We start from the raw sequence: 25,477 nt of genomic DNA, 5'->3' as shown, positions 1-25,477 counted from the left end.
TTTTTTAATACTCCATTAATGTGCATGCCTCCAGGTCTTGTTCCTACGAAAATAATTTATTTTGACCTCATGCACTTTATTCTCATAGCTACCAGGGACAAACACTAATTACCTAATGCTATACATTAAAGGAATCATTTAAGCAGTAGAGATTAGATATGGCTATTTTTATCCGGTATTAGACCGAGCTGACACCTCCTGCTTCTGTGCTCAAAAAAAGCTGAATTCAGTTCTCTTCTCTCTAGAGTTAAACTATTTCCATTGCTTTTCTTTGTTACTCAGACAAGAGGAGATTTGGACTGTCAGTAACTCTGCAAGAGTGACGGCATGAATGGGGTGACTACACGAGGGAAGGAATGAATGGGGAGACTACCCCGGAGGCATGAATGGGGTGACTACTCCGGTGCACTCTGCATGAGCGGAGGGATGAATGGGGTGAATACCCCGGTGCACTGTGCATGAGCAGGGCACGAATTTGGCGAATACCGCATGCTCTTTGCCAGGGTTGTTTTTTTTTTAAAATATTCTCATGGTGGTGGTCCTTTATATTTTATTCTGGTATGTGTCTCTCAATATATTCAGTACGGTTCCCTCAGTATTTGCTATGCTCAACTTCAGTGTCAGCACAGCTCTGTTCTGCCTCTAATTTTCAGTACTGTCTTTAGCACTTCAGCATCTGTAGGATTTTTCCCTTGGGGCTCATGGTGTGGCATCCTGTTGGGAACAGGGAGTGAAGGAGTAGCCTAATGGTTAGTGCAGGGGCATAGCCAGACATCGGCGGGAGGGGGGTCCAGGGGCACATTTTGCCTCCCCTGGTGCCAACCCCCCTTCCCCCGCATGCCACTTTTGACCCTCCCCCAGCGGTGCCATCCCTCCCGTCCCTTTCGACCCCCAACCCTCCCACACCACCACCAGGTACCTTTGCTGGCGGGGGGTCCCCTTCAGCACCGGTCTCCGAGTCTGGTGCGTTCGCTGATCTGGCTTCTGTTTCTGTGAGTCCTGACGTCCTACACAGAAACAGAATCCATATCAGCAATGCGCCGGAGACAGGCGTTGAAGAGGACTTCGGCTGGCGGGGGTTGGGGACCCCCACCAGCAAAGGTACCTGACGGCGGTGGCGGGGGAGGGTTGGCGGGGGGGGGGGTGATAGCAGGAGGGCCAGGGCTAAATCTGTGGGGGCCCATGCCCCCACCTAGCTACGCCCCTGGGTTAGTGTATTGGTCTTTGATCCTGATGACCTGGGTTCAACTCCCACTGCAACTCCTTGTGACCTTGGGCAAACCTTTTAACCCTCCATTGCTCCAGGTACATCAAGGGAGATTGTGAGCCCTCTAGGGACAGAGAAAGTATCTGCATGTAGTGCCAACTACATCAAGTAGTGCTATAGAAATGATTAGTAGTAGTACCCGATAATTTCTGACCCTGTTTTCCTGTTACTGAGATCCTTTGGTTGTTGTCCATGGAAACCACCTTCACTCGGAATCTATGAGTTGAAGCTGTACATTAGCTCTCTTCCTCAGCGAGGTTCTCTTTCATGGAAATTCGCTTGACCAATTATCTTTCTCTGCTACAGCACCTCTTGTCTCGATGTTATTTCTCTTTATATTGCTCAATGAGAGCATGTGGTTATCAGGGGCATTTGGGGGCTGAATAATCTAATTTTAGTACGTGCTCACAGGCTATGTATCAGTTCCATTGCTTTGTCAGTCACCCCATTCATGCCTCCACTCATGCACAGTGGAATTAGAAAAGGTACAGAAAAGGGCATTGGAAATGATAAAGGGGATGGGATGACTTCCCTATGAGGAAAGGCTAAAGTGGCAACAGCTCTGCAGTTTGGAGACGAGAAAGCAGACGAGAGATATGATAGAGGTCTATAAAATACTGAGTCGAATGAAACAAGTAGATGTGAATCGCTTTACTCTTTCCAAAAATACTAGTACTAGGGGGCATGAGATGAAGCTACAATGTAGTAAATTTTAAAACAAACCGGAGAAAGTATTTCTTCACTCAATGTGTAATTAAACTCTAAAATTCATTGCCAGAGAATGTGCTAAAAGCAGTTAGCTTAGCAGGTTGGAAGCGAGAATCAGCTGGGCTACAAAATGTAGTAAAACTCATGCTCCAATAAAAAACTTTTCCACATTACACTCTATTTTTGAAAACAATTTAATAGAACGACAGAAGGGAAGTTTTTATGCCTGTGAGGGTGGTCAAGTGGTCTATGAGGACATCATTTGCTTATCAAAAAGGTCCCAGACTAAGTTTCTGAGGCTTTTCCTCCCTTTTCGTTGTTTTTTTAAGAGGATATTATTATTAAGCAGTGGCGTTCCTAGGGGGGTGGGGGGGTGGGTGCGGTCCGCCCCGGGTGCACGCCGCTGGGGGGGTGCTGCTCGCGCCTGTCCTTCGTTCGTTCCATGCTCACTCTGCCCCGGAACAGGTCCCGTTCCGGGGCAGAGGGAGCATGGAACGAACGAAGGAAGGACAGGCACGCGCGGCACCCCCACAGCAGTGTGCACCCGGGGGTGTCCTTTCGCCGGGGGGTGGGGTCGCACTACATCCGGGGGGGGCTATGCATCCGGTGGGGCGGGGTGCATCGGCGATCCGCCCCGGGTGTCAGCCCCCCTAGGAACGCCACTGTTATTAAGGTTGAGAATATGCCCTGTTTATCGCTCTCAATGCTGAGAATATATTTTGAATACTTTTTGTTGATAATTTTCAATTGAGTGGATGATTTTGTGTTGAGAACCCCACTATCTACCCTTCTCCATTGAGAATACTGACCATTCTTACAGTCTTGTCAAAACAGATTCCCTGCACAGATACTATTGTAATGCCCCATAAATTATCTGCAAAAACAGAATATACATGTTTATATATTAAAAAAAACATAAACAAAACAAACATTCTGATACTTGAAGGCTGCAGGTTCCATCCTGGGGTGCTGCTCTTGAGAAGGACTCACATTACAAATGACCTTAACAAATGAGAGTCCAAAGAGCTTCTGGATTAGAATGTAAAGGGGTCCTTTTACTAAGAAATGGCCCACCATAGACACATGTATTGGACGCGCACAGGTCCATTTTTCAGCGCACCTGCAAAAAAGGCCTTTTTTTTGGCCGAAAATGGACGTGCGGCAAAATAAAAACTGGCACGCATGTATTTTGAGTCTGAGACCTTACCGCCACCCACTGACTTACTGATAGGGTCTCGCGCGTTAACTGGGCGGTAATCGTCAGCGTCCGTACACTGACAATTACCACCCAGTTAGCGCCGCGCACCAGAAATTTTACGGTGCGCGTAGTGGACGCATTAAAAAAAATGAAATTACTGCCCGGGCCACGCGGTATCCGGGTGATAGTTACAAATTGGCGCACATAGGTGCCTAGGCAGATTAGTAAAAGGGCCCCTCAGACTCTTGTCTGGATCCTGGCCAGTTAAATAGCGTTTAGCCGGCTAACTGCTAATATTCAGTCGGAGAGAGACGGCTATCTCCACTGAATATTCACAGTTAGCGCACAGGGCTAGATTCTATTTATGGCACCTAGAAAATCATAAGTACATAAATAATGCCACACTGGGAAAAGATCAAGGGTCCATCGAGCCCAGCATCCTGTCCATGACAGCGGCCAACCCAGGCCAAGGGCACCTGGCGAGCTTCCCAAACGTACATACATTCTATACAATCAAGCCATTGTGACATCACTAATGAGGTTGGCTCTTATTGGTGGAATGAGCCACTATGACATCACAATAGGTTAAATCACTGCTCTATGTAATAAAAGTGAGCCAAGTAGAGGACATAAGTACATAAGTAATGCCACACTGGGAAAAGACCAAGGGTCCATCGAGCCCAGCATCCTGTCCACGACAGCGGCCAATCCAGGCCAAGGGCACCTGGCGAGCTTCCCAAACGTACAAACATTCTATACATGATATTCCTGGAATTGTGGATTTTTCCCAAGTCCATTTAGTAGCGGTTTATGGACTTGTCCTTTAGGAAACCGTCTAACCCCTTTTTAAACTCTGCTTAGCTAACCGCCTTCACCACGTTCTCCGGCAACGAATTCCAGAGTTTAATTATGCGTTGGGTTTAATTATCCGCGCGGAAAATATTTCCGCATAAGCGTATTCTATAAATGGTGCCTAGACTTAGGTGCAGTATATAGAATATGCTTAGTTGATATCCTAGTGCCTCCATTTACTTTAACGAAAATGTGGCGTAAATCCTGGCATATAGATTTAGGCGCAGAGGGCCATAATCTATAACAACATGCATACATTTTGAAATGCCCATGATATATCCATTTCCATGCCCATAACCCTGCCCCTTTTTACCTGTGCACATTAAAATTTAGGTGCAGTGCGTGACAGAACACTCTTAGTGAGTTGTGAATGAAAATTCTAATTATTGCCAATTAGTGCTTATTATTGCTTGTTAACTGCTGTTAACGCTGTTTGGCTTGTTAAGGCAATTACGTTACGTGCATTGTTATAGAATATGCTTGGATTTTGGCGCAATCTCTAGGCGCGCTATATAGAATCCAGGATATAGTGTATAACCAGCTATATTACGCGATTATAGCCAGTTAGCACCGATATTCAGCACTGGGTTAAGCAGTCCTATCTTTAACTGCTAGGAACTTAACTAGTTAGTACTGAATATTGGCTTAACTGGTTAAGTTCTGGCGGTCAAAAACGAAACTGAAATGACATGGCATTGAATATCCAGGGTCAGTGCCGACCGTGGAACTTATGCAGGCTGCCTTCTGCCCGCTGCATATCGGCCCCTTGGCCTTTATAACTTTTAAAACATGTTTTTGTCAATTTTTAAAGACACATATACATTCTTTTCAAACTTCTCTGAAATGTACCTTTAATTTTATCTCCTTGTTGGTGTAATTCGGCACAGCTAAGACCTTGAAGGTGGTTTGTTTGACTTCACAGCCTAACACGATGTGATCCAGCGCTGGAGGACTTTGGCCAATCCCTCTCAGAACGAAAATATGTTCAGTACCGTCTACTTCATTGAGGAGATGGAGTTTTCCCTGTGAAGAAGAGGAAGTCGGCGGCATAACTACCACAAGACCTGCCAGAAATGTTTAAGCTTACATTCATTAACAAGGACTTTTGAAAAGGTGCTCTCACTGGCTTTTGCAGTCATTTTCTGAATTATTCAAGGCAATCTGTATTGAAAATGCACATTCAGGGCCCTGTTTACTAAACCTTGTTAGAGGCAATTTAGCATTTACATGCCCATAATATACTTATGGGCAAGGCCGCCAAGAGACTGAGCTGGGCCCGGGGCAAGGCCGCCGCCGGGCACCGCCCCCCCAATCACCACTCAGGCCGCCCAGTGCCGCAGTCCCCGGTGTCACCCGCCCGCGGCTCCATTGTCTGCCACCGGGCCCTTTGCATTCAAATCGGCAGCGCCGTGGCCTCACCTCCCTGCGAAAGCAGCAGATCGCCTCCCTTCGGGTCTTCCCTCCCTGTGTCCCGCCCTTGTGAAAACAGGAAGTTACATCAGACGAGGGTGGGAAGGCCTGAAGGGAGGCGATCTGCTGCTTTTACATGGAGGTGAGGCCGTGGTGCTGCCGATTTGAATGCAGGGGGCCTGGTGGTGGACGGTCGACAGAGCCGAGGACAGGCGGGTGAGACCGGGGACTGCGGCGCTGGGACCCCCATGGAGGCCTGGGCCATTTTGTCCCCCATGCCCCCCTCTCTGCGGCACTGCTTATGGGTATCTACATGGTTAGTGCATGCTAATTTTTAGCACGCTCTAAAAATGCTACCACACCTTAGTAAACAGGTCTCTCAGGGGACGTTTTACAAAGATGCACTGAAAAATGACCTGCAGTAGTGGGGACGCGTGTTTTGGGGAGCGCACAGAATCATTTTTCAGCGTCCCTGTAAAAAAGGCCTTTTTTGCTGCAAATGGACGTGTGGCAAAATGAAAATTGCCACGCATTCATTTTGGGTCTAAGTCCTTCATTGACCTAGTAGTAAAGACTCACGCGGTAACGCCCAATATGTGCGTCAGAAAATAAAAATTATTTTTCAGACGCGCATATCAGACATGTGCCAAAACTGAAATTACCGCAAGAGCCACATGGTAGCTGGGCAGTAACTCCATTCTGGCGTGTGTTGGGCGTGCGTAGACTCTTATGTGGCTTAGTAAAAGGGTCCCTCAGTGTTATACCTATAGAATGCGCATTTACCCTTTGGTAGCTTCTGGTAATGATGGTATAATATTGCATTGTTCTAAAATCATATGCTTTCCAGCAAAACATATTTATACATTAGGCAGAAACGGTGTTGGGTATGATTTCAAATCAAATAAATTGAAATGACGATTTAAAATCATTTTGTAAGATTTTTTTATTTTGATTTGAAATCACTCTTTCACCCTGATTTTGACTTTAGATTTGAAATCATATAAACAAGTGATTTTGTATCTTTTTCAGTTATTAAACATAGTAGCATAGTAGATGACGGCAGAAAAAGACCTGCATGGTCCATCCAGTCTGCCCAACAAGATAAACATATGTGTATACCTTACCTTGATTTGTACCTGCCTTTTTCAGGGCACAGACCGTACAAGTCTGCCCAGCAGTATTTCCCGCCTCCCAACCACCAGTCGGCTCTGGCACAGACCGTATAAATCTGCCCTCCACTATCCTCGCCTCCCAACCACCAACCTCTCTTCCCCCACCTGCTCCGCCACCCAATTTTGGCTAAGCTTCTGAGGATCCATTCCTACTGCACAGGATTCCTTTATGCATATCCCACGCATGTTTGAATTCCTACTACTACTACTACTATTTAGCATTTCTATAGCACTACAAGGCGTACGCAGCGCTGCACAAACATAGAAGAAAGACAGTCCCTGCTCAAAGAGCTTACAATCTAATAGACAAAAAAAAAAATAAAGTAAGCAAATCAAATCAATTAATGTGAACGGGAAGGAAGAGAGGAGGGTAGGTGGAGGCGAGTGGTTACGAGTCAAAAGCAATGTTAAAGAGGTGGGCTTTCAGTCTAGATTTAAAGGTGGCCAAGGATGGGGCAAGACGTAGGGGCTCAGGAAGTTTATTCCAGGCGTAGGGTGCAGCGAGACAGAAGGCGCAAAGTCTACTACTATTGGAGATTCTAGATGGAATGTTGCTACTACTACTACTACTACTATTTAGCATTTCTATAGCACTACAAGGCGTACGCAGCGCTGCACAAACATAGAAGAAAGACAGTCCCTGCTCAAAGAGCTATGTAATAAAAGTGAGCCAAGTATAGGACAATCAAGCCATTGTGACATCACTGATGAGGTTGGCTCTTATTGGTGGCCTGAGGCATTATGACATCACAATATTAGCTCTGGTTACAAGAGACTACTACTACTACTATTTAGCATTTCTATAGTGCTACAAGGCGTACGCAGCGCTGCACAAACATAGAAGAAAGACAGTCCCTGCTCAAAGAGCTATGTAATAAAAGTGAGCCAAGTATAGGACAATCAAGCCATTGTGACATCACTGATGAGGTTGGCTCTTATTGGTGGCCTGAGGCATTATGACATCACAATATCACCTCTGATTACAAGAGACTACTACTACTACTATTTAGCATTTCTATAGCGCTACAAGGCATACGCAGCGCTGCACAAACATAGAAGAAAGACAGTCCCTGCTCAAAGAGCTTACAATCTAATAGACAAGAAATAAATAAAGTAAGCAAATCAAATCAATTAATGTGAACGGGAAGGAAGAGAGGAGGGTAGGTGGAGGCGAGTGGTTACAAGTGGTTACGAGTCAAAAGCAATGTTAAAGAGGTGGGCTTTCAGTCTAGATTTAAAGGTGGCCAAGGATGGGGCAAGACGTAGGGGCTCAGGAAGTTTATTCCAGGCGAGACAGAAGGCGCGAAGTCTGGAGTTGGCAGTAGTGGAGAAGGGAACAGATAAGAAGGATTTATCCATGGAGCGGAGTGCACGGGAAGGGGTGTAGGGAAGGACGAGTGTGGAGAGATACTGGGGAGCAGTTACCGTTTTCATCTCCACCACCTCCCGCGTTAATTTAATCTTAGGATTCTTGGATTTATTTGCTGTGATGGTCAATAACACCAGCGAGGTCTATTTCGATTTAGGCCATCAGCTGTTTTTACCTAGCGTTTGAAAGTATACGGTTGTTGTCTCCTATACATGTAAGTTAAACTACATGTCGCTATTATATATATTTTTTTTCTCTATCATTTTTACTTTCTTTCTCTTCTACTTATGACAACTGGTTTGTACAGTTTCAAATGTTGGCAATAAGGATCTTTGAATAGGTGGGTGTCCTATCTGGCGTTATTACAAATAATATTGTGCTGCACTTTGATATATTTTACATGTAATTGTTGAGCACACACTTTTAATTACCTATTTTTAATTTTAAATTTAAATATTATGAATGAATTCTTTGGCATGATGGTTTATCTTTCCAATATGCATCTTATAGTGTTTATATTTACAGTTGCTTATATTTAACAATGAGAACATGTAAGCTCTGTCATATATTTATGTAATTCACGTTTGTATGTACATATACTGTTTTATATTACTTTTCAATATTTATTATTTATTAGTATTATCATATACATTTTTATATAATTGTGTTGTGCATTTATATACTCTAATGTGTAACGGCAGATCCTGTCATGGTGTGAATACGTTATCAGCTGGGTTCTTACTTTTATTTTATTAAGTTTTGATCAACATATTTATATTCTTTTATGTTTTATTTATGTGTTTTATTTGTTTCTTTGTAGCCCCTGATGCAGCCCTATTGGGCGAAACACGGCCTGTGTCGGGCTTTTTAATGTTTCATTAATAAATTTCATGTTCATTTTCCACTGATCTGCTCTGTTGTTTTCCATCTTGGAGTTTGCGGATCGTCTGCCATGTTGTCTTCTTGGACTCTCGTGTGAACGTAAGCCAGTATTGCTGCTTAAGTGCTATTCTGTAAATATGAGACTATCTTGCATAACGTGTGTTTGCAAGGGGGAGTAGAAAGGTGGAGTGTGTGCAGCCATAGGGAGGACTCCTACTTATGTGCATAACTTTCACAATACTATAAATTCACAATTCATTTTCATTTAATATTCCACAAATCATTACAACCAAGCAATTCACAATATAAAATCCATAAAATTCGATAAGGAAAATGAGGCAAGAGAATAAGAAAAAGAACCTACATTACAAAACATTAAGCAATAATACAAGGGAAGGGAATTAAACATACAGTAGGATCATTAAAATCAAATTAAAATCTAAGTTGAAAAGGGAGGAAGGAAATGGTTACAGAAGACAAAGACTGTGATAATACATTACTGTAAAGGAGGAGGCTCCTGCCACATTTAGACACCCCCACTTAAGCAAGCTCTATGGCAGGTGTAAATGTTAGGCGAGCTGATACCAGGTTACGGTTATATCCTCTAAGGGTACCTAGATACTGAGGCTCCATTATAGAACACACAATCACCCGCACTCAGGGGGGGTGATATTCAGACCGTGGGAGACAGCCCGGCTAAGTCGTGCAGTCAGGGCCGCCGAGAGACTAGGCCGGGCCGGGGCCCCCCTGCCACTGCCACCCCCCATCGCTCCCCCTGCTGCTGCCGCCCCATCGCTCCCCTGCTGCTGCAGTCCCCGGTCTCACCTGCCTGCCTCTTTGGCTCCGGGCCCCCTGCATTCGAAGCGGCGGTCGCAGATCTCCTCTCTTCTGGCCTTCCCTTCCCTATGTCCCGGCCTTGTCTGATGTAACTTCCGGTGTCCGCGAGGGCGGGACACAGGGAGGGAAGGCCAGAAGAGAGGAGATCTGCGACTGCCGCTTCGAATGCACGGGGCCTGGAGCCAAGGAGGCAGACAGGTGAGACCGGGGACTGCAGCGCCGGCGGCCTGAGCCCAGCGCCGGGAATTTTGTCCCCCCCCCTCTCGGTGGCCCTGCCTGCAGTTGGCAGTGAGCTTGGATATTCAATGCCGGGCTATTTCCAGTGATCAGCATTAAATATCCGATTTATTTTGGCCAGTTTCAACTTAACCTGCCAAGTCAATATTCAGCACTGGCAGGTTAGGTTTAAACTGGCCAAAGACAGGCCTGCTACTTCGGCAGCCCGATTTGGCCACCAAGCCTAGCCAGCAATGTGCTGAATATTCGCGGATAGACGGTTAAGCGCTGTCTAACCGGCCAGGAGACGTTCCAGGCTGGTTAAATAGCACACTGAATATCGGGGGGGGAGGGTGCCTAATTACAGGCACCCAGTTACTGAATTACTCTCATTGGGTGTGTGTCCATCATTTATGTCTCGGCATTCACATGTGCATGTGGGTTGCCATGTTAATGTTTACAATATGTCTGCACTCCTGCATGCACATGCTAGCCTGCCGCCTCGGTACTAGTCTGTACCAATGCATGTAACTTGCATAGTGTATAAGTGCAAGGAGTGCAGACACGTGCTCAGAACACAGGTGCAGTTCCCACTTGCAAACGTAACTTGCACGCAGCCCTGCTGCACTATGGCTGGTGGATGTGCAAATACCTTAATGTTAGGGACATCTATAGCGGGTTACGCTAGTGTCCTATAATGGAAAGGCTCTTACTGTGCATCCCTGAGGAGCCTATATGAAGGTATTTATTTTTGTTACATTTGTACCCTGCGCTTTCCCCACTCATGGCAGGCTCAATGCGGCTTACATGGGGCAATGGAGGGTTAAGTGACTTGCCCAGAGTCACAAGGAGCTGCCTGTGCCTGAAGTGGGAATCGAACTCAGTTCCTCAGGACCAAAGTCCACCACCCTAACCACTAGGCCACTCCTCCACTGTTGCTACTATTTGAGATTCTACATGGAATGTTGCTATTCCACTAGCAACATTCCATGTAGAAGTCGGCCCTTGCAGATCACCAATGTGGCCGCGCAGGCTTCTGCTTCTGTGAGTCTGACGTCCTGCACGTACGTGCAGGACGTCAGACTCACAGAAACAGAAGCCTGCGCAGCCTTCTACATGGAATGTTGCTAGTGGAATAGCAACATTCCATGTAGAATAGAATCTCCAATAGTAGCAACATTCCATGTAGAATCTCCAATAGTAGCAACAGAATCTCAATAGTAACAACATTCCATGTAGAATCTCCAACAGTAGCAACATTCCATGTAGAATCTCCAATAGTAGCAACATTCCATGTAGAATCTTCAATAGTATCTATTTTATTTTTGTTACATTTGTACCCTGCGCTTTCCCACTCATGGCAGGCTCAATGCGGCTTACACGGGGCAATGGAGGGTTAAGTGACTTGCCCAGAGTCACAAGGAGCTGCCTGTGCCTGAAGTGGGAATCGAACTCAGTTCCTCAGTTCCCCAGGACCAAAGTCCACCACCCTAACCACTAGGCCACTCCTCCACTCCAGTATTGTGCACTTGCCCTCATAGGCTTTTCTGCACGTATATGCCAATATTTGCAGAATTGGAGAAAGCATGGAACAAGCCTCAAGGATCTGTGAAGGGGAAGAAGGAGATGGAGAGACTGGGCAAAGCGGATAAGCCATATGGTCCTTTTCTGCCATCGTTTTCTCTGTTTCTGTTTCCATATCTTGTCAGCTCCCCTCCCCCCCCCCCCCAATTAAAGCCTCCCACTGTAGCACGTAAAGCAAAGTTATTTCTCTCTAACACGTATTTTCCGAGGACTGACGGATATTTATTTATTATAAGTATTTATATACCGCCTACACCTAAACAGTTGACAATTTTCTTTTGCAGGTACTGGTTATTTATTGGGATTTATTAATCGTCTTTATAAAGAGATTCACCCAAGGTGGTGTACAGCAAGATATAAATCCTCATTGATAGGAGGCTTGCTCAGGTGAAGCCCAGGGCATGAAAGTGTATTACAAAGCCTCATAGATACATTGCGCTTTCATGCAGTTAGATCAGAACACGTGTGCGACTTCTTCACGGGCACCTCAGTTTCATATTTAGCTTTACAGTAGGAGATGCCAACTCCTTGGGGGAAGCAGTGGGTACTGAGGGGATTAATATCCTGCCTTCCTCAGAGAATACCTGTTACAGATAAGCAAAGACAAGCGCATATGAAGACCTCACTGAGCAGAATTTTGAGCTTCAATATCCCTTTAGCAAAAATAGGAAAATGGAAAAAGAGAATGCCACCATGTTTTGGGTGGCAGTAAGCCCTTTTGGCTTTTCTTTCTTAATTACGCCAATAGAAAATGACAAAACATGGCTTTTAATGTGAAGGATTTGGATTCTGTCAAAAAAGTTCCTTACAATAGACTGACCAAACCTACTGTCACGTCAAAATCCTTTTCCAAATAATATGAACTGAATGTGTGAACAGAATCCCATGTAATAGGCTTGCAATTCTTTCAGTGGACTGCCGCAGGGACCAGTGCTTTTTGACATATTTAATAAATGACCTGGAAATGAGAATGGCAAGTGAGGTGATTACATTTACAGATGATGCAAAACTATTCCAAGTTGTTAAATTGCATGAGAAATTGCAGGAGGAATTAAAAAATTGAAACTTGGCACCAAATGGAAACGTGGACAAATGCGAAGTAACATAATAGATGATGGCAGATAAAGAACTGTACGGTCCATCCAGTCTGCCCAACAAAATGAACTCATAGCATAAAGTATGATATGATACTATATATGCATGCTTGGTCTTGATTTGACCTTGCCATTTTCAGGGCACAGACTGTAGAAGTCTGCCTGGCACTGGCCTAGTTCTCCAACTTCAGAAGTTGTCATTGAAGCCCCACTCCAGCCCATCCAAATCTGTCCAGCCACGATCAGGACACAAACCATAGAAGTCTGCCCGTCATTGGCTTTGTTCTCTACCTACTGAAGTTGAATCTGTCCAGCCACGATCAGGACACAAACCGTAGAAGTCTGCCCATCATTGGCCTTGTTCTCTAGCTACTGAAGCTGAATCTGTCCAGGAATGATCAGGACACAGACCATAGAAGTCTGCCTGTCATTGGCCTTGTTCTCCAATTTCTGAGGTTGTCATCGAAGCCCCACTCCAGCCCATCCAAATCTGTCCAGCCACGATCAGGACACAAACCATAGAAGTCTGCCCGTCATTGGCTTTGTTCTCTACCTACTGAAGTTGAATCTGTCCAGCCACGATCAGGACACAAACCGTAGAAGTCTGCCCATCATTGGCCTTGTTCTCTAGCTACTGAAGCTGAATCTGTCCAGGAATGATCAGGACACAGACCATAGAAGTCTGCCTGTCATTGGCCTTGTTTCTCCAATTTCTGAGGTTGTCATCGAAGCCCCACTCCAGGCCATCCAAATCTGTCCAGCCACGATCAGGACACAAACTGTAGAAGTCTGCCATCATTGGCCTTGTTCTCTAGCTACTGAAGTTGAATCTGTCCAGCCACGATCAGGACACAAACCGTAGAAGTCTGCCCATCATTGGCCTTGTTCTCTAGCTACTGAAGCTGAATCTGTCCAGGAATGATCAGGACACAGACCATAGAAGTCTGCCTGTCATTGGCCTTGTTCTCCAATTTCTGAGGTTGTCATCGAAGCCCCACTCCAGGCCATCCAAATCTGTCCAGCCACGATCAGGACACAAACTGTAGAAGTCTGCCCATCATTGGCCTTGTTCTCTAGCTACTGAAGTTGAATCTGTCCAGCCACGTTCAGGACACAGACCATAGAAGTGTGCCAGACATTGGCCCTGTTCTCTAGCTACTGATGCTGAATCTGTCCAACCACAATCAGGACACAGACCGTAGAAGTCTGCCCACCACTGACCTTGTTCTCCATCTACTGAAGCTGAATCTGACCAGCCATTATCAGGGTACAGACCATACAAGTCTGCCCACAACTGGATTTGCTTCTCAGTTACTGGTGTTGCCATCTAATCAGCATTACGTTTGGTTCCATGCCTTCTATACAAGATTCCTTTGTGTTTTGCATTGTGAAGAATAACCCTAATTATTGCCACATGATGTTAGGTTCAACATTAGGAGTCACTATCCAAGATAAAGATCTAGGTGTCATCGTAGACAATATGTTGAAATCTTCTGTCCAGTGTACATCGGAGGCCAAAAAAGCAAACAGTATGTTATAAATTATTATGAAAGGAATAGAAAATAAAATGAATATTATAATGCCTCTGTATCGCTCTATGATGCAACTTGAACCTTGAGTACTGTGTGCAATAGTGGTCACCATATAGCAGAATCAGAAAAGGTACAAAGAGGAGTGACCAAAATCATTAGGAGATGGAACTCCTTTCATATCACAAAAGTGTAAGAGATTAAAGCTCTTCAGTTTGGAAAAGTGAATGCTGAGGGGGGTTGTGATAGAGGTCTACAAAATCCTATGCGGAGTAGATTAGGTAAATGCAAATCGATTATTACTCTTTCAAAACGTATATAGACTAGGGACAACCACAAAGTTACATGGTTCTACTATTAATAGGAGGAAATATTTTTTCACTCAGTGAATAGTTAAGCTCAGAGGATGTAGTAAAAGCACTTAGCAAGTAAGTTTAAAAAAAAAGGTTTGGACAAGTTCCTGGAGGTAAAGTCCATAAACTGTTATTAAGGAAGCACCGATGAAAGCCACTGTTTATCCCTGGGGTCAGTAGCAAGGTGTGGAAGTGTGGATGGTGGACAGGTATGGAGCCCTTACAGACACAGTCAGGATATAGTGTAAATCAAAAGGGAAGCGTTATTCTTGATCAAGCAAGCAAAATAGCACAGTCTGTTCCTGACACAGACTCAGCTCAACATGGGCAACCGACACATTGATACTTAATTCCACAGCTCATAAGGGTTCTGTCTTGTCAGTCTCCTTCAACACAGTTCAAATTACTCACATATAAATCCAGGCTTGGTTCCAGCTTGGACACACAGGAAAGGTGGACTAGACTGACTTAGAAACATAGAAACATGACGGCAGATAAAGGCCATATAACCCATCCAGTCTGCCCATCCTCTGTAACCCCTAATTCTTCCTGTTCCTAAGCGATCCCACATGCTTATCCCATGCCTTTTAAAATTCTGGAACAGTTCTCGACTCCACAACCTCCACCGGGAGGTCATTCCATGCATCCACCACCTTTTCTGTGAAATAGCACTTCCTTAGATTACTCCTAAACCTATTCCCTCTTAACTTTGTCATATGCCCCCTCATTCCAGAGCTCATTCCAGACTTATTAGATGAAAGGACAGCGCTGAGTGAGTGCATTACTCCTGCCCGTGTGACCTCCCTAAAAATGTGTACACTTAATAAAAGCAACCTGCCGTGATGCTCACCGGGCAAGTAGGAGTTACACATATCAAGCTTCAGTTTTCTTTGGATAAATGAAGATCCAAACTCCTTAGCATCTTGAGTCCCCAAATGGTAAGTCGCCCTTGGACTATTTATATCCCACATCCAAGCTCTTACATATGTGAAATTTAGATCAGAGATGTACAAATTAATGACAAATTAATGGCATCTCTTCCCTAGTCAAACTGCACCCAAAATTAATGCTTTTGGGGATTCTTTTCACCACGTAAATGAAAATTCAAAAGTCCTAGAGCAAGCTGAGTTCCCATCTCCTTATCATTCATGAATGTCAATGGTAAGCAGCAGGTAGCTGCAGCTGCCAGGGGCAGTCTTGTTGAAATCAAGTATATTCAGCTCAGAACAATCAGAGGCTGAAAATACTTCATGCAGTCAGAGTGCCTGAAGTGCAGCCCAGCTGATGTTTGCATTCAAGCTCAGTGCTATGTTGACATGATTAGAACTCACTGTCAATCTGACATTATAGGGAACCTTTACTTGCAAGGAGCTCATCACAATTAAAGCCCACGTCTTGCTGATTTAGGCTTAGGATGACTGATACCTAGGTTAAGCCTCACGTTATCACTACTTGTATTGATTTCACTGACTGTGAGTCCCGGCTATAACAATTTCATTAATAACTATGCACGTCTGTCTAGACAAAACAGACATTTCCAGGTGGACTTGTTTCTCTGTTCAGTTAGGAGGCAACTTCTAGGCTGTCTGCTACGGAGGCAAAGCCCAAAGGAACTGTTACCTGTGGATGGCACCAAGCTTTAGGGGTCCTTTTACTAAGGTGCGCCAAAGAGTGGCCTGCACTGGTGTAGACGTGTGTATTGGACGCGTGCAGGTCCATTTTTCAACCTTTTTTTTTCTTGGCCGAAAATGGACATGCGACAGCATGAAAATTGGCGAGCATCCATTTTGGGCATGAGACCTTATCGCCACCCATTCACTTAGCGGTAAGGTCCCGCGCGTTACCTGGACGGTAATCGTCAGCGCGCATACAATGCCGATTACCACCCGGTTAGTGCCACGCGCCGGAAAATAAAATATATTTTCCGACGCGCATAAAAGATGAAATTACCCGCCTGGGCCATGCGGTAGCTGGGCGGTACTTCCAAATCGGCACACGTTGGGCATGCGAAGGTGCCTACGCAGCTTAGTAAAAAGGGCCCCTTAAAGAGAATGTACACTCATGCTTTTCCTTTCAACTACTGCAGACTGACTTTCAACCTGGTAGGGAGCAGATAGGCTTCCCATGCAAAATAAACATAGAAACATGTCGGCAGATAAAAGGCCCATCCGCAGCATCCAAACAAAGCAAACACTGGGCCTTCAGGATTGAGAAAAATGTAGTCCTTTATTTATGATGAAGACCCGACACGGGCCGGGTTTCAGCATATAAACGCCTGCATCAGGGGTCAAAGGACTCCTATAGGTCAGAAAATCTGCCCGGTAACACAGAGAGAAGAGAGCAACTGAAGATTTGGCCAAGACAGACATGCAGCTGTGAGCTCGGAAATATATCCTGATTGTTTATTCCACGTCCTTGTGTTCACTAGTCAATTAGCTGACCTATAGGAGTCCTTTGACCCCTGATGCAGGCGTTTATACGCCGAAACACGGCCCGTGTCGGGTCTTCATCATAAATTAAAGGACTACATTGTTCTCAATCCTAAAGGCCCAGGTGTTGCTTTGTTTGTTTGTTTGCTTTTGGATGCTGTATTCCCTCTTCTTTGTGACTCATCCGCAGCATCCACCATCGCCTCCTCTCCCTAAGAGATCCCACGTGCCTGTCCCACACTTTCTTGAATTCAGACAGTAGAGAGGTTTGGTAGCCGTGTTAGTCCACTTTTAAGGTAATCAATAGAAATCAAACAAAATAAAACATGGAAAAGAAAATAAGATGATACCTTTTTTTATTGGACATAACTTAATACATTTCTTGATTAGCTTTCCTGTTTCCAACAGAGGCCAATCCAGGTCTGTGGCTTTGCCCAAAGGTTATCACTGGAAGGTACAAGGGAAGCAGATTTCCAGAGAACGGAATGAAATGTTACCTTATGTACAGGGTGAGTTTTGCCGTGTCTCAGCAACTGCTTTTGTGCAGCGCTGCGTATGCCTTGTAGCGCTATATAAATGCTAAATAGTAGTAGTAGTAGTAGTAATTTACGTATTACTATTAAACAATATTTAATTATTTTAAGCTATATTGATGCTACTAACATTTTAGCGTTACTACCTAACGATTTTTGCACGTTAAAAATATTTGAGCTAAAACACATCAAATAACATTGTTCAACTGATACAATTGACAGCGTGTCAGAATTTTGCAGTCACTGTGAATGCTCAAAGTGTTCACCCTCAGCTTTAACAGCTTCAGTCCCTTTCCGAAGTTCTTAACAGATCGGTCCCGTGGCAGGCAGGTCCCAGATCATCAGCAGCACTTCCTTGAGTTTGGTGATGTATTTGCAGCTTTGGATGGAGTTTGTGATGAGCCTCCAACATTATTCCCCAGAAAAGCTCCATCTCTGGCCCGTCTTCAAATCTAAGCTAAAAGCCCACATTTTTTATGCTGCTTTAACTTCCTAACCCTTATTCACTTGTCAAACCCTTATTTTATCATCCTCACTTTAATGTTTCCTTATCTCTTGTTTGTCCTGTTTGTCCTGTCCTAATTAGATTGTAAGCTCTGTCGAGCAAGGACTGTCTCTTCATGTTCAAGTGTACAGCGCTGTGTACGTCTAGAGTAGCGCTATAGAATTATAAGTAGTAGTAGTAGTAGGTCACAATATTTGTCACAATCCTGAAGAAGTACAAAACATTTTATGCTGCTTATCCCAGAAATAAGCAGTGGATTTTCCCCAAGTCCCATTTTAGTATGATCTATGGACTTTTCCTTTAGGAAGCCTTCCAAACCTTTTTTTAAACCCCGCTAAACCTAACCACCTTTACCACATTTCTGGCAACGAATTCCACAGTTTAACTACACGTTGAGTGAGGAAACATTTTCTGCAATAGCGCGCCTTTGTAAAAGGACCCCAAACTGATTAACGTGTTATCCTGGCTGGTTAAATCACCTGTTTGGGGGCTAAATAGTCCATTCAGCGCCGCTGACAATGTTTGGTTAGTGCCTATGTCACACTGCCTATTTAGGCCGTTCTGGAAACAGAGGGGCCATTTTATTAAGACAGGTAGGCGCCTACGTGTGTACAACGTGCATCAAATTAGAACTGCCGCCCGTCTACCGTGTGCCCCGGCGGTAATTCTAAATTTTGACGCGCGTCCAAAATGTGCGACAGAAAATCATTTCTATTTTCTACTGTGTGGTGCAACTGGCGTTAATTGGCAGGGTACGCACGCCGACGGTTACCGTCCAGTTAACGTGTGAGACCTTACCGCTAAGTCAATGGGTGGCCATAAGATCTCGGCCCAAATGGACGCACGCTGATTTTATTTTGCCACATAGCCATTTCAGCAAAAAAACAAAGGTCCTTTTGCGACTAACGCCAGCGCAGGCCATTTTTGGCGCACCTTAGTAAAAGGGTCCCCAGAATCAGCATTTGGATGGTTAAGTACTGCTATTCAGCACTTAACTAGCGCATATATAGGATTGCGTAAAAGCCAATCCCATCTTTATGCGGTAACCCATAGCCGGAAAAGTGCTGAATAGCAGATTTAACCAACTATATTGTGGCTGGCTCCAGAAATTCAAGAAGTCTGGGTACAATCGTTTCCCCCAAAATAGGTTCCACCTGCTCACCCTTCAACCACCTAATCGAAGGTGCCAAGTTACAGAATCGACCCTTTTAGTTTCCAGTGCTGCCTATGCATGATCCCAGAAATCCTCTCCCTAAATGAACCCAAGTGCAGTAGGAAACACACAATTTTCATATGCAAATCACTATAGATTGGCCACAGTGTCTTCATATCGTACCTTACCAAGGAAAATAACTTCTCTTTAGGGAACAATTCAGTCAAACCAAAAGCAACTCCATAAAACATAGCTCCCGTGGATCTTAGGCAAAATGTCCACAAAAAACAAGGCCCTTGTGCTGTAATTATAACATTAGCCTGTCATTTCTGAATATTCAAAATCCACTTGTTCACAAATGACTCAATTTAAAAGGAAAAAAAGCGTCAAAGAGCTCCAAGACCAAATACGATCTCCCGGAGCTTAAACAGCTCGGAGCGGGAAGCAAAGGACCACACAGCGGAACACCAGCATGAGTAACTTCCATTATGCACCACTTGTAAAAAGATAAGTGCAATAGTGTATATTGGATCTCATTTTGCGTCTATGTGAAAGTAATTCGTATCTGCACTATTATAGTAATATGCAAGTTACCTCATTATTTTGATCGCCGATACTGTAGGGAAGATTGTATCTGTGACATAAAGGGGTTTTTTGGGCCTCTGATGAAGAAAAGACCTTATTGGTCTGTTTAAGCTCCGGGAGATCGTATTTGGTCTTGGTGCTCTTTGAGCTTTTTTTCCCTTTAAACTGAGTCATTTGTGAACAAGTGGATTTTTGAATATTTGTTAGCCCACTCAAGTCACTTCACTGGCTCCCTGTCCGCTTCCGTATTCAGTTCAAACTCCTCTTACTGACCTTTAAATGCGTCCACTCTATGACCCCTGACTACCTCTCATCTCTCCCTACATTCCTCCCGTGAACTCCGCTCTCTGAACAAATCTCTCTTGTCGTCCCCTTCTCCTCCACCGCTAACTCCAGACTTCGCTTTTGTCTTGCGGCACCTTATGCCGGGAACCGACTTCCTGAGCCCATACGTCTAGCTCCATCTCTACCTGTTTTCAAATCTATGCTGAAACCCCACCTTTTCACTACTGCCTTTGGCTCCTAACCCTACTCATTTGCCCTCCTTCTCTCCTGTTCCTCTTTACCAGTAATTCCTTGTCCGTAATGTCTTGTCTGTCTGTTTTACCTAGATTGTAAGCTTTCTGAGCAGGGACTGTCTCTGTGTTTCTCATGTTCAGCGCTGCGTACGCCTGGTAGCGCTATACAAATGTTATTAGTAGTAGTAGTAGATGTTTATGTAACTCCACTCCACGATTTCATTCTTTTAGTATTTTCTGAATAAACACATATTTTTAGCACAATAACTAACTTTCTCGGTAGATCATGATTGCTTACCATAGTCAGACATTCACGTAATGGTTTAAACATGAGAGAATACTGGCTTGTTTTACCAGCTTGGACAAACACAAATGCAGGGCCATGAAAGCCGACTCCCTCCAGATAAGCTTGAAGTTTCCAGTCCTGCTGAGTCAAGTTATTCTGAAAGAAAAAACAAAATGCTAGAAGCTGCTAAACTGTTATTTCAGTTCTGTCTATATTTTAGGACTGCACGCATAGCATATTTAATATTTATTAAACCAGCAGATCATTTTTAAATCAAATGTCTCGTACTTCTTATCAGTTTTGTAGTGCTACTGGAGGCCCGTACCTCCCGATTTCAAAACCATTTAACCAGCCAGGATCGTCACCTGGCCAGTTATTATTTTTTATTAATAATATGAACAATACAAATACCAGAAGTCTAATAACCACAAAGACACACAGGAACTCCCACAAAGTGCTCCCCACACCCCAAAGGAAATAATTGAAAAGAGCAAACTCTAGATTGAGGCCTGGACTCTAATGACCTCAAACCCAAACAACCCTATAGTCCTCCACCCCCACCGCCCCACCTCCATATAGCTATAAAGACACCCCGTCCTGTCAAGAAACTGATTTAAATGCATCAAAACCGGCTATCTGCAAATTTTCAGTGGGACATCGCCAGCCATAACCAACTGAAAATTTGCAGCTAGACGGTTATATCGCAAGGGTATAACCGACTATCTGCCGATTTTCAGCACAAGTTTGGCAGCCATATTTGGCCACGTGAATACCAGCCTATGTTTGGTCAGTTCAAAGTCTGAACCGGCCAATAAGAAAACGGATATTCAATGGTGGTCACCAGAAATGGCCCGGCATTGAATATCCGGGTTAAGCGCCAACTGCAGCAGTGCTGAACTACCTCCCGCATCTGAATATTGGGCCCATAGTGCTGTACAGAGGTGACACGTATTCAGGAGCAAAACTTCCTTCCCTGAAGAGCTTACAATCGAAGGGGTCCTTTAACAAAGCTGTGATAACCACCAACACCTACTTACCATGCAAAAAATGGCAAACCACAGGGTGCGCTGAGGTGTCCTGTGGTCATTTCAGGATATGCGCACTCTACCCTTGTTCTAAAAAAATAACTTTTTGCAGCAGGGGATATTTGGGATGGCAGAGAGTGGGCAAGTTCTGCGCTACTCGGTTAGCGCTGCTACATTCCCATGCACTAACCAATCAGTGCATGCATAGCACATAAGCCCTTACTGCCTACATAATGGCTAGTGATAAAGGCTCACGCGCTGATCTGTTTTAATGGCTACACACTAATGGCTTAGTGTGTGGCTATTAATACAAAAAATAGGAAATTCGGCCATTTTACCCCAGGGGTAAAGATGCCTTAACTTGCAGGAAAGACCCATGTAAAGATGCGCTAAGACTGATGTTTGGAAAAAGGGAAATAAAGCGACTGCCCCAAGTCACAAGCAGTGTCAGTCGCCAATAAGAATTAACACAAAATTTAGCGTTTAACTACAAAATACACAAGGATCCTCATTTATTTAGAATCATGAAAAACCAAATCAACAGTTCCATATTCATCATTGGTCATTAAAAGAAAACTCTCCACTGTTAATTTCACTCTATTACAAAGACATTTTTTTTAAAGTCAATTCATATTGATTTTTTTTTTATTTGTACCCCGCGCTTTCCCACTCATGGCAGGCTCAATGCGGCTTAGGTACTTATTTGTACCTAGGTCAATGGAGGGTTAAGTGACTTGCCCAGAGTCACAAGGAGCTGCCTGTGGCTGCAGTGGGAATTGAACCCAGTTCCCCAGGACCAAAGTCCACCACTCTAACCACTAGGCCACTCTCCACTCCAAGGAGTGGAGGAGTGGCCTAGTGGTTAATTTCTTGATACCAAGAAATTAAATCAACAGGGAAGTAATCAATCACTTATCTAATAATCACAACAGGACCTGTTTCACCCACACAAGGACTTATATAACAGGATAAGTGTTTTAACTTCATACTGTCACTTCCTTGAAATCCATAATCAATGTGAATGGACGGTGTCAAGATTATTGCAACACTAAAGGCGTTGGCCTCAATTCATGGCAATCAAGCAATGATTTTAAATAAATGAGGATCATTGTGTGTTTGTGTTGATTTTACGTTTTCTCATACTTGTGTTGGTTTTTGTTGCCAATAAGAATTACAGAACACATACACAAACATGGTTTAACGGGACAGAGTCAGCATGGGTTCAGCCGAGGGAAGTCTTGCCTCACCATTGTGCTTCATTTCTTTGAAGGCGTAAATAAACATGTGGCTAAAGGTGAGCCAGTTGATGTAATTTATCTAGATTTTCAGAAAACGTTTGACAAAGATCCTCGTGAAGGGCTCCTGAGAAAATTAAAGTCATGGGATAGGAGGCAATGACCTTCTATAGATTAGGAATTTGTTATTGGACAGAAAACAGAGGGTATGGTTAAATGGCCATTTTTCTCAATGGAGGAGGGTGAATAGTGGAGTGCCACAGGGATCTGTACTAGGACCGGTGCTATTTAACATATTTATAAATGACTCTGGAAAACGGAATGACAAGTGAGGTGATTAAATTTGCAGATAACACAAAACTATTCAAAGTTGTCAAAACACATGTTGATTGTGAAAAATTGCAGGAAGATCTTAGGAAATCAGAAGACTGGGCGTCCAAATGGCAGATGAAATTTAATGTGGACAAATGCAAAGTGATGCACATTGGGAAGAATAATCCAAATCATAGTTACCTGACGTTAAGGTCCACCTTAGGATTCAGCACTCAAGAAAAAGATCTAGGTATCATTGAAGACAATACACTGAAATTTTCTGCCCAGTGTATGGCGGTGGCCAAAAAAGCAAACAGGATGCTAGGAATTATTAGGAAAGGGATGCAAATGAAGACTAAGAATATTATAATGCCTCTGTATTGCTCCATGATGTGACCTCATATGGAGTACTGCGTTCAGTTCTGGTCGCTGTATCTCAAAGAAGATAAAGCAGAATTAGAAAAGGTTCAAAGAAGAGTGACCGAAATGATAAGGGTGATGGAACTCCTCCCATATGAGGAACAGCTAAAGAGGTTGGGGCTGTAAAGCTTGGAAAAGAGACAGGGACACTCAATGAAATTACATGGAAATACTTTTAAAACAAATAGGAGGAAATATTTTCTACTCAAAGAATAGTTAAGCTCTGGAACTCACTGCCGGAGGATGTGGTAACGGCGGTTAGAATATCTGGGTTAAAAAAGGGTTTGGACAAGTTTCTGGAAAAAAGTCCATGGTCTGATATTAAGATGGGCAGGGGGAAGCCACTGCTTGCCCCGAGATTAACATGGAAAGATGCTACTAATTAGGTTGCTGTGAAGTACTTGTGACCTGGATTGGCCAGTGTTGGAAACAGGATACTGGGCTATATAGACCATTGGCCTGACCCAGTATGGCTGTTCTTAATAATTACCTAGCAAAGAAAAAGAATGTGAACACAAGATCACTATTAATGAAAAAGAAAGCAGCCTGATATTCAAGAGTCTTTATATACTCAGTGGTAGCCAGAAAGAGGGTAATTCTATAAAAAAAGCAACTATATTTAGGCAGCTAGAGGACACCTATAAGAGACTATTCTATAAAGGAAAGTAAGTGTCTAGAATATTAAGGCAGCTGGGTATACTCGCCTATGTGTTTAGGTGTGAACACACAAACCAGCCAGAGAGCTGGTGCAAGTATGTGTGTCTAAATGCCGGAGATAATGCACATTATAGTATTCTATAAGGGGCCCTTTTATTATGCCGCTTAGGTGCCTACGCGCGACCAATGAGCGTCAATTTGCAGTTACCACCCAACTACCGCGTGGCCCATGCGGTAATTTTATTTTTGACACACATATGCTACGCACACCAGTGTTAGGCTTTCAAGGCAGAAACTAGGTTCGTGAGCCCTTGGGCCACTGCCGAGGAGCGGCAGTGGCAGGCAAAACCACCCCACACCAGAGACAAAGCAGAACTCTGACAGAAACAGTTAGACTTCACCTGCGCTTGACCGCCCTTCCCCAGGAGTTGAGCCCCTGGTGCAGGTGGCCGGCAGGACTTACCGGACAGGGCAGGCACTGGATACCAACTAGGCTGAACAGGGACTGAGGGTCAGAGGGGAAAGGAATATACATGGGCAGCAAGGCAGGAAACTGGGCTAGGACTCACAGACAGACAATACTACACAAGGCAGGAAATGGACAAGCTAAAGGACAGGAACTGAAAGCTGCCAAGCAGCCACTGAAAGAGAGAGACACAGACGAACAGAAACTAGACCAGGAATACAGACCAGAAACAAGACTAAGAAATAATAACAAACCTAAGCTAAACTACACACAGACTAACTAGAACCGGACAAGAACCTCAAACAAGAAACCAGACTAGGCAGAAGTGCAACAAAGCACCAACAAACCAGGGACCTTAGACGATGCAAAGGCAAACACAGAAGTTTCCAGGTGATTAATAAAGCCCAACAGCTGCTGAAGTTCACAGCTGCAGGAATCACAAGGCAGCTACGGGTGCTGTTCAGGCACAAACAAGAGAAGCAAATCTGGCAGCCGGAAGATCCGGACCGGACTGGGCTGAAGTCTGGAACGGGTGACAGTTCATAGCAGCCACCGGTTCTGGCCACCAGAGGGCGAGGCGAGCACAGACAAGGAAACAGTCACCATCGTGACACCAGAAAATATATTTCATTTTCTGGCGTGCGGCGAAAATTAGGCAGTAACTCCGACTTGATGCGCATAGTCGATTATCGCACAGTTAACATGAGAGAACTTATGCTAAGTCAATGGCTGGCGGTAAGGTCTCAGACCCAAAATGGAAGCGCGCCAATTTTTATTTTGCCACACGTCCATTTTCAGCAAAAAATTTAAAAAATAATTTTTTACAGGCGGGCTGAAAAATGGATCTGCGAGCACCCAAAACAGGCGCCTACACTAGCACAG

At 44.3% G+C, this 25,477-nt stretch overlaps 1 protein-coding gene across 1 annotated transcript in view; it reads right to left on the bottom strand.

The window, feature by feature from the left end:
• CFAP47 (cilia and flagella associated protein 47) overlaps positions 1-25,477 on the bottom strand; it is a 1,083,264-nt gene that overhangs the window by 447,715 nt on the left and 610,072 nt on the right. Inside the window, 2 exon segments of the mRNA XM_030202357.1 lie at positions 4,875-5,048; positions 20,493-20,636. Of these exon segments, the coding sequence (XP_030058217.1) occupies positions 4,875-5,048; positions 20,493-20,636 (318 nt within the window).

This window comes from Microcaecilia unicolor, chromosome 4, assembly GCF_901765095.1.
Source record: "Microcaecilia unicolor chromosome 4, aMicUni1.1, whole genome shotgun sequence".
In the NCBI taxonomy this organism is placed as follows: Eukaryota; Metazoa; Chordata; class Amphibia; order Gymnophiona; family Siphonopidae; genus Microcaecilia; species Microcaecilia unicolor.
This window is presented reverse-complemented; position numbering and strand designations above follow the sequence as displayed.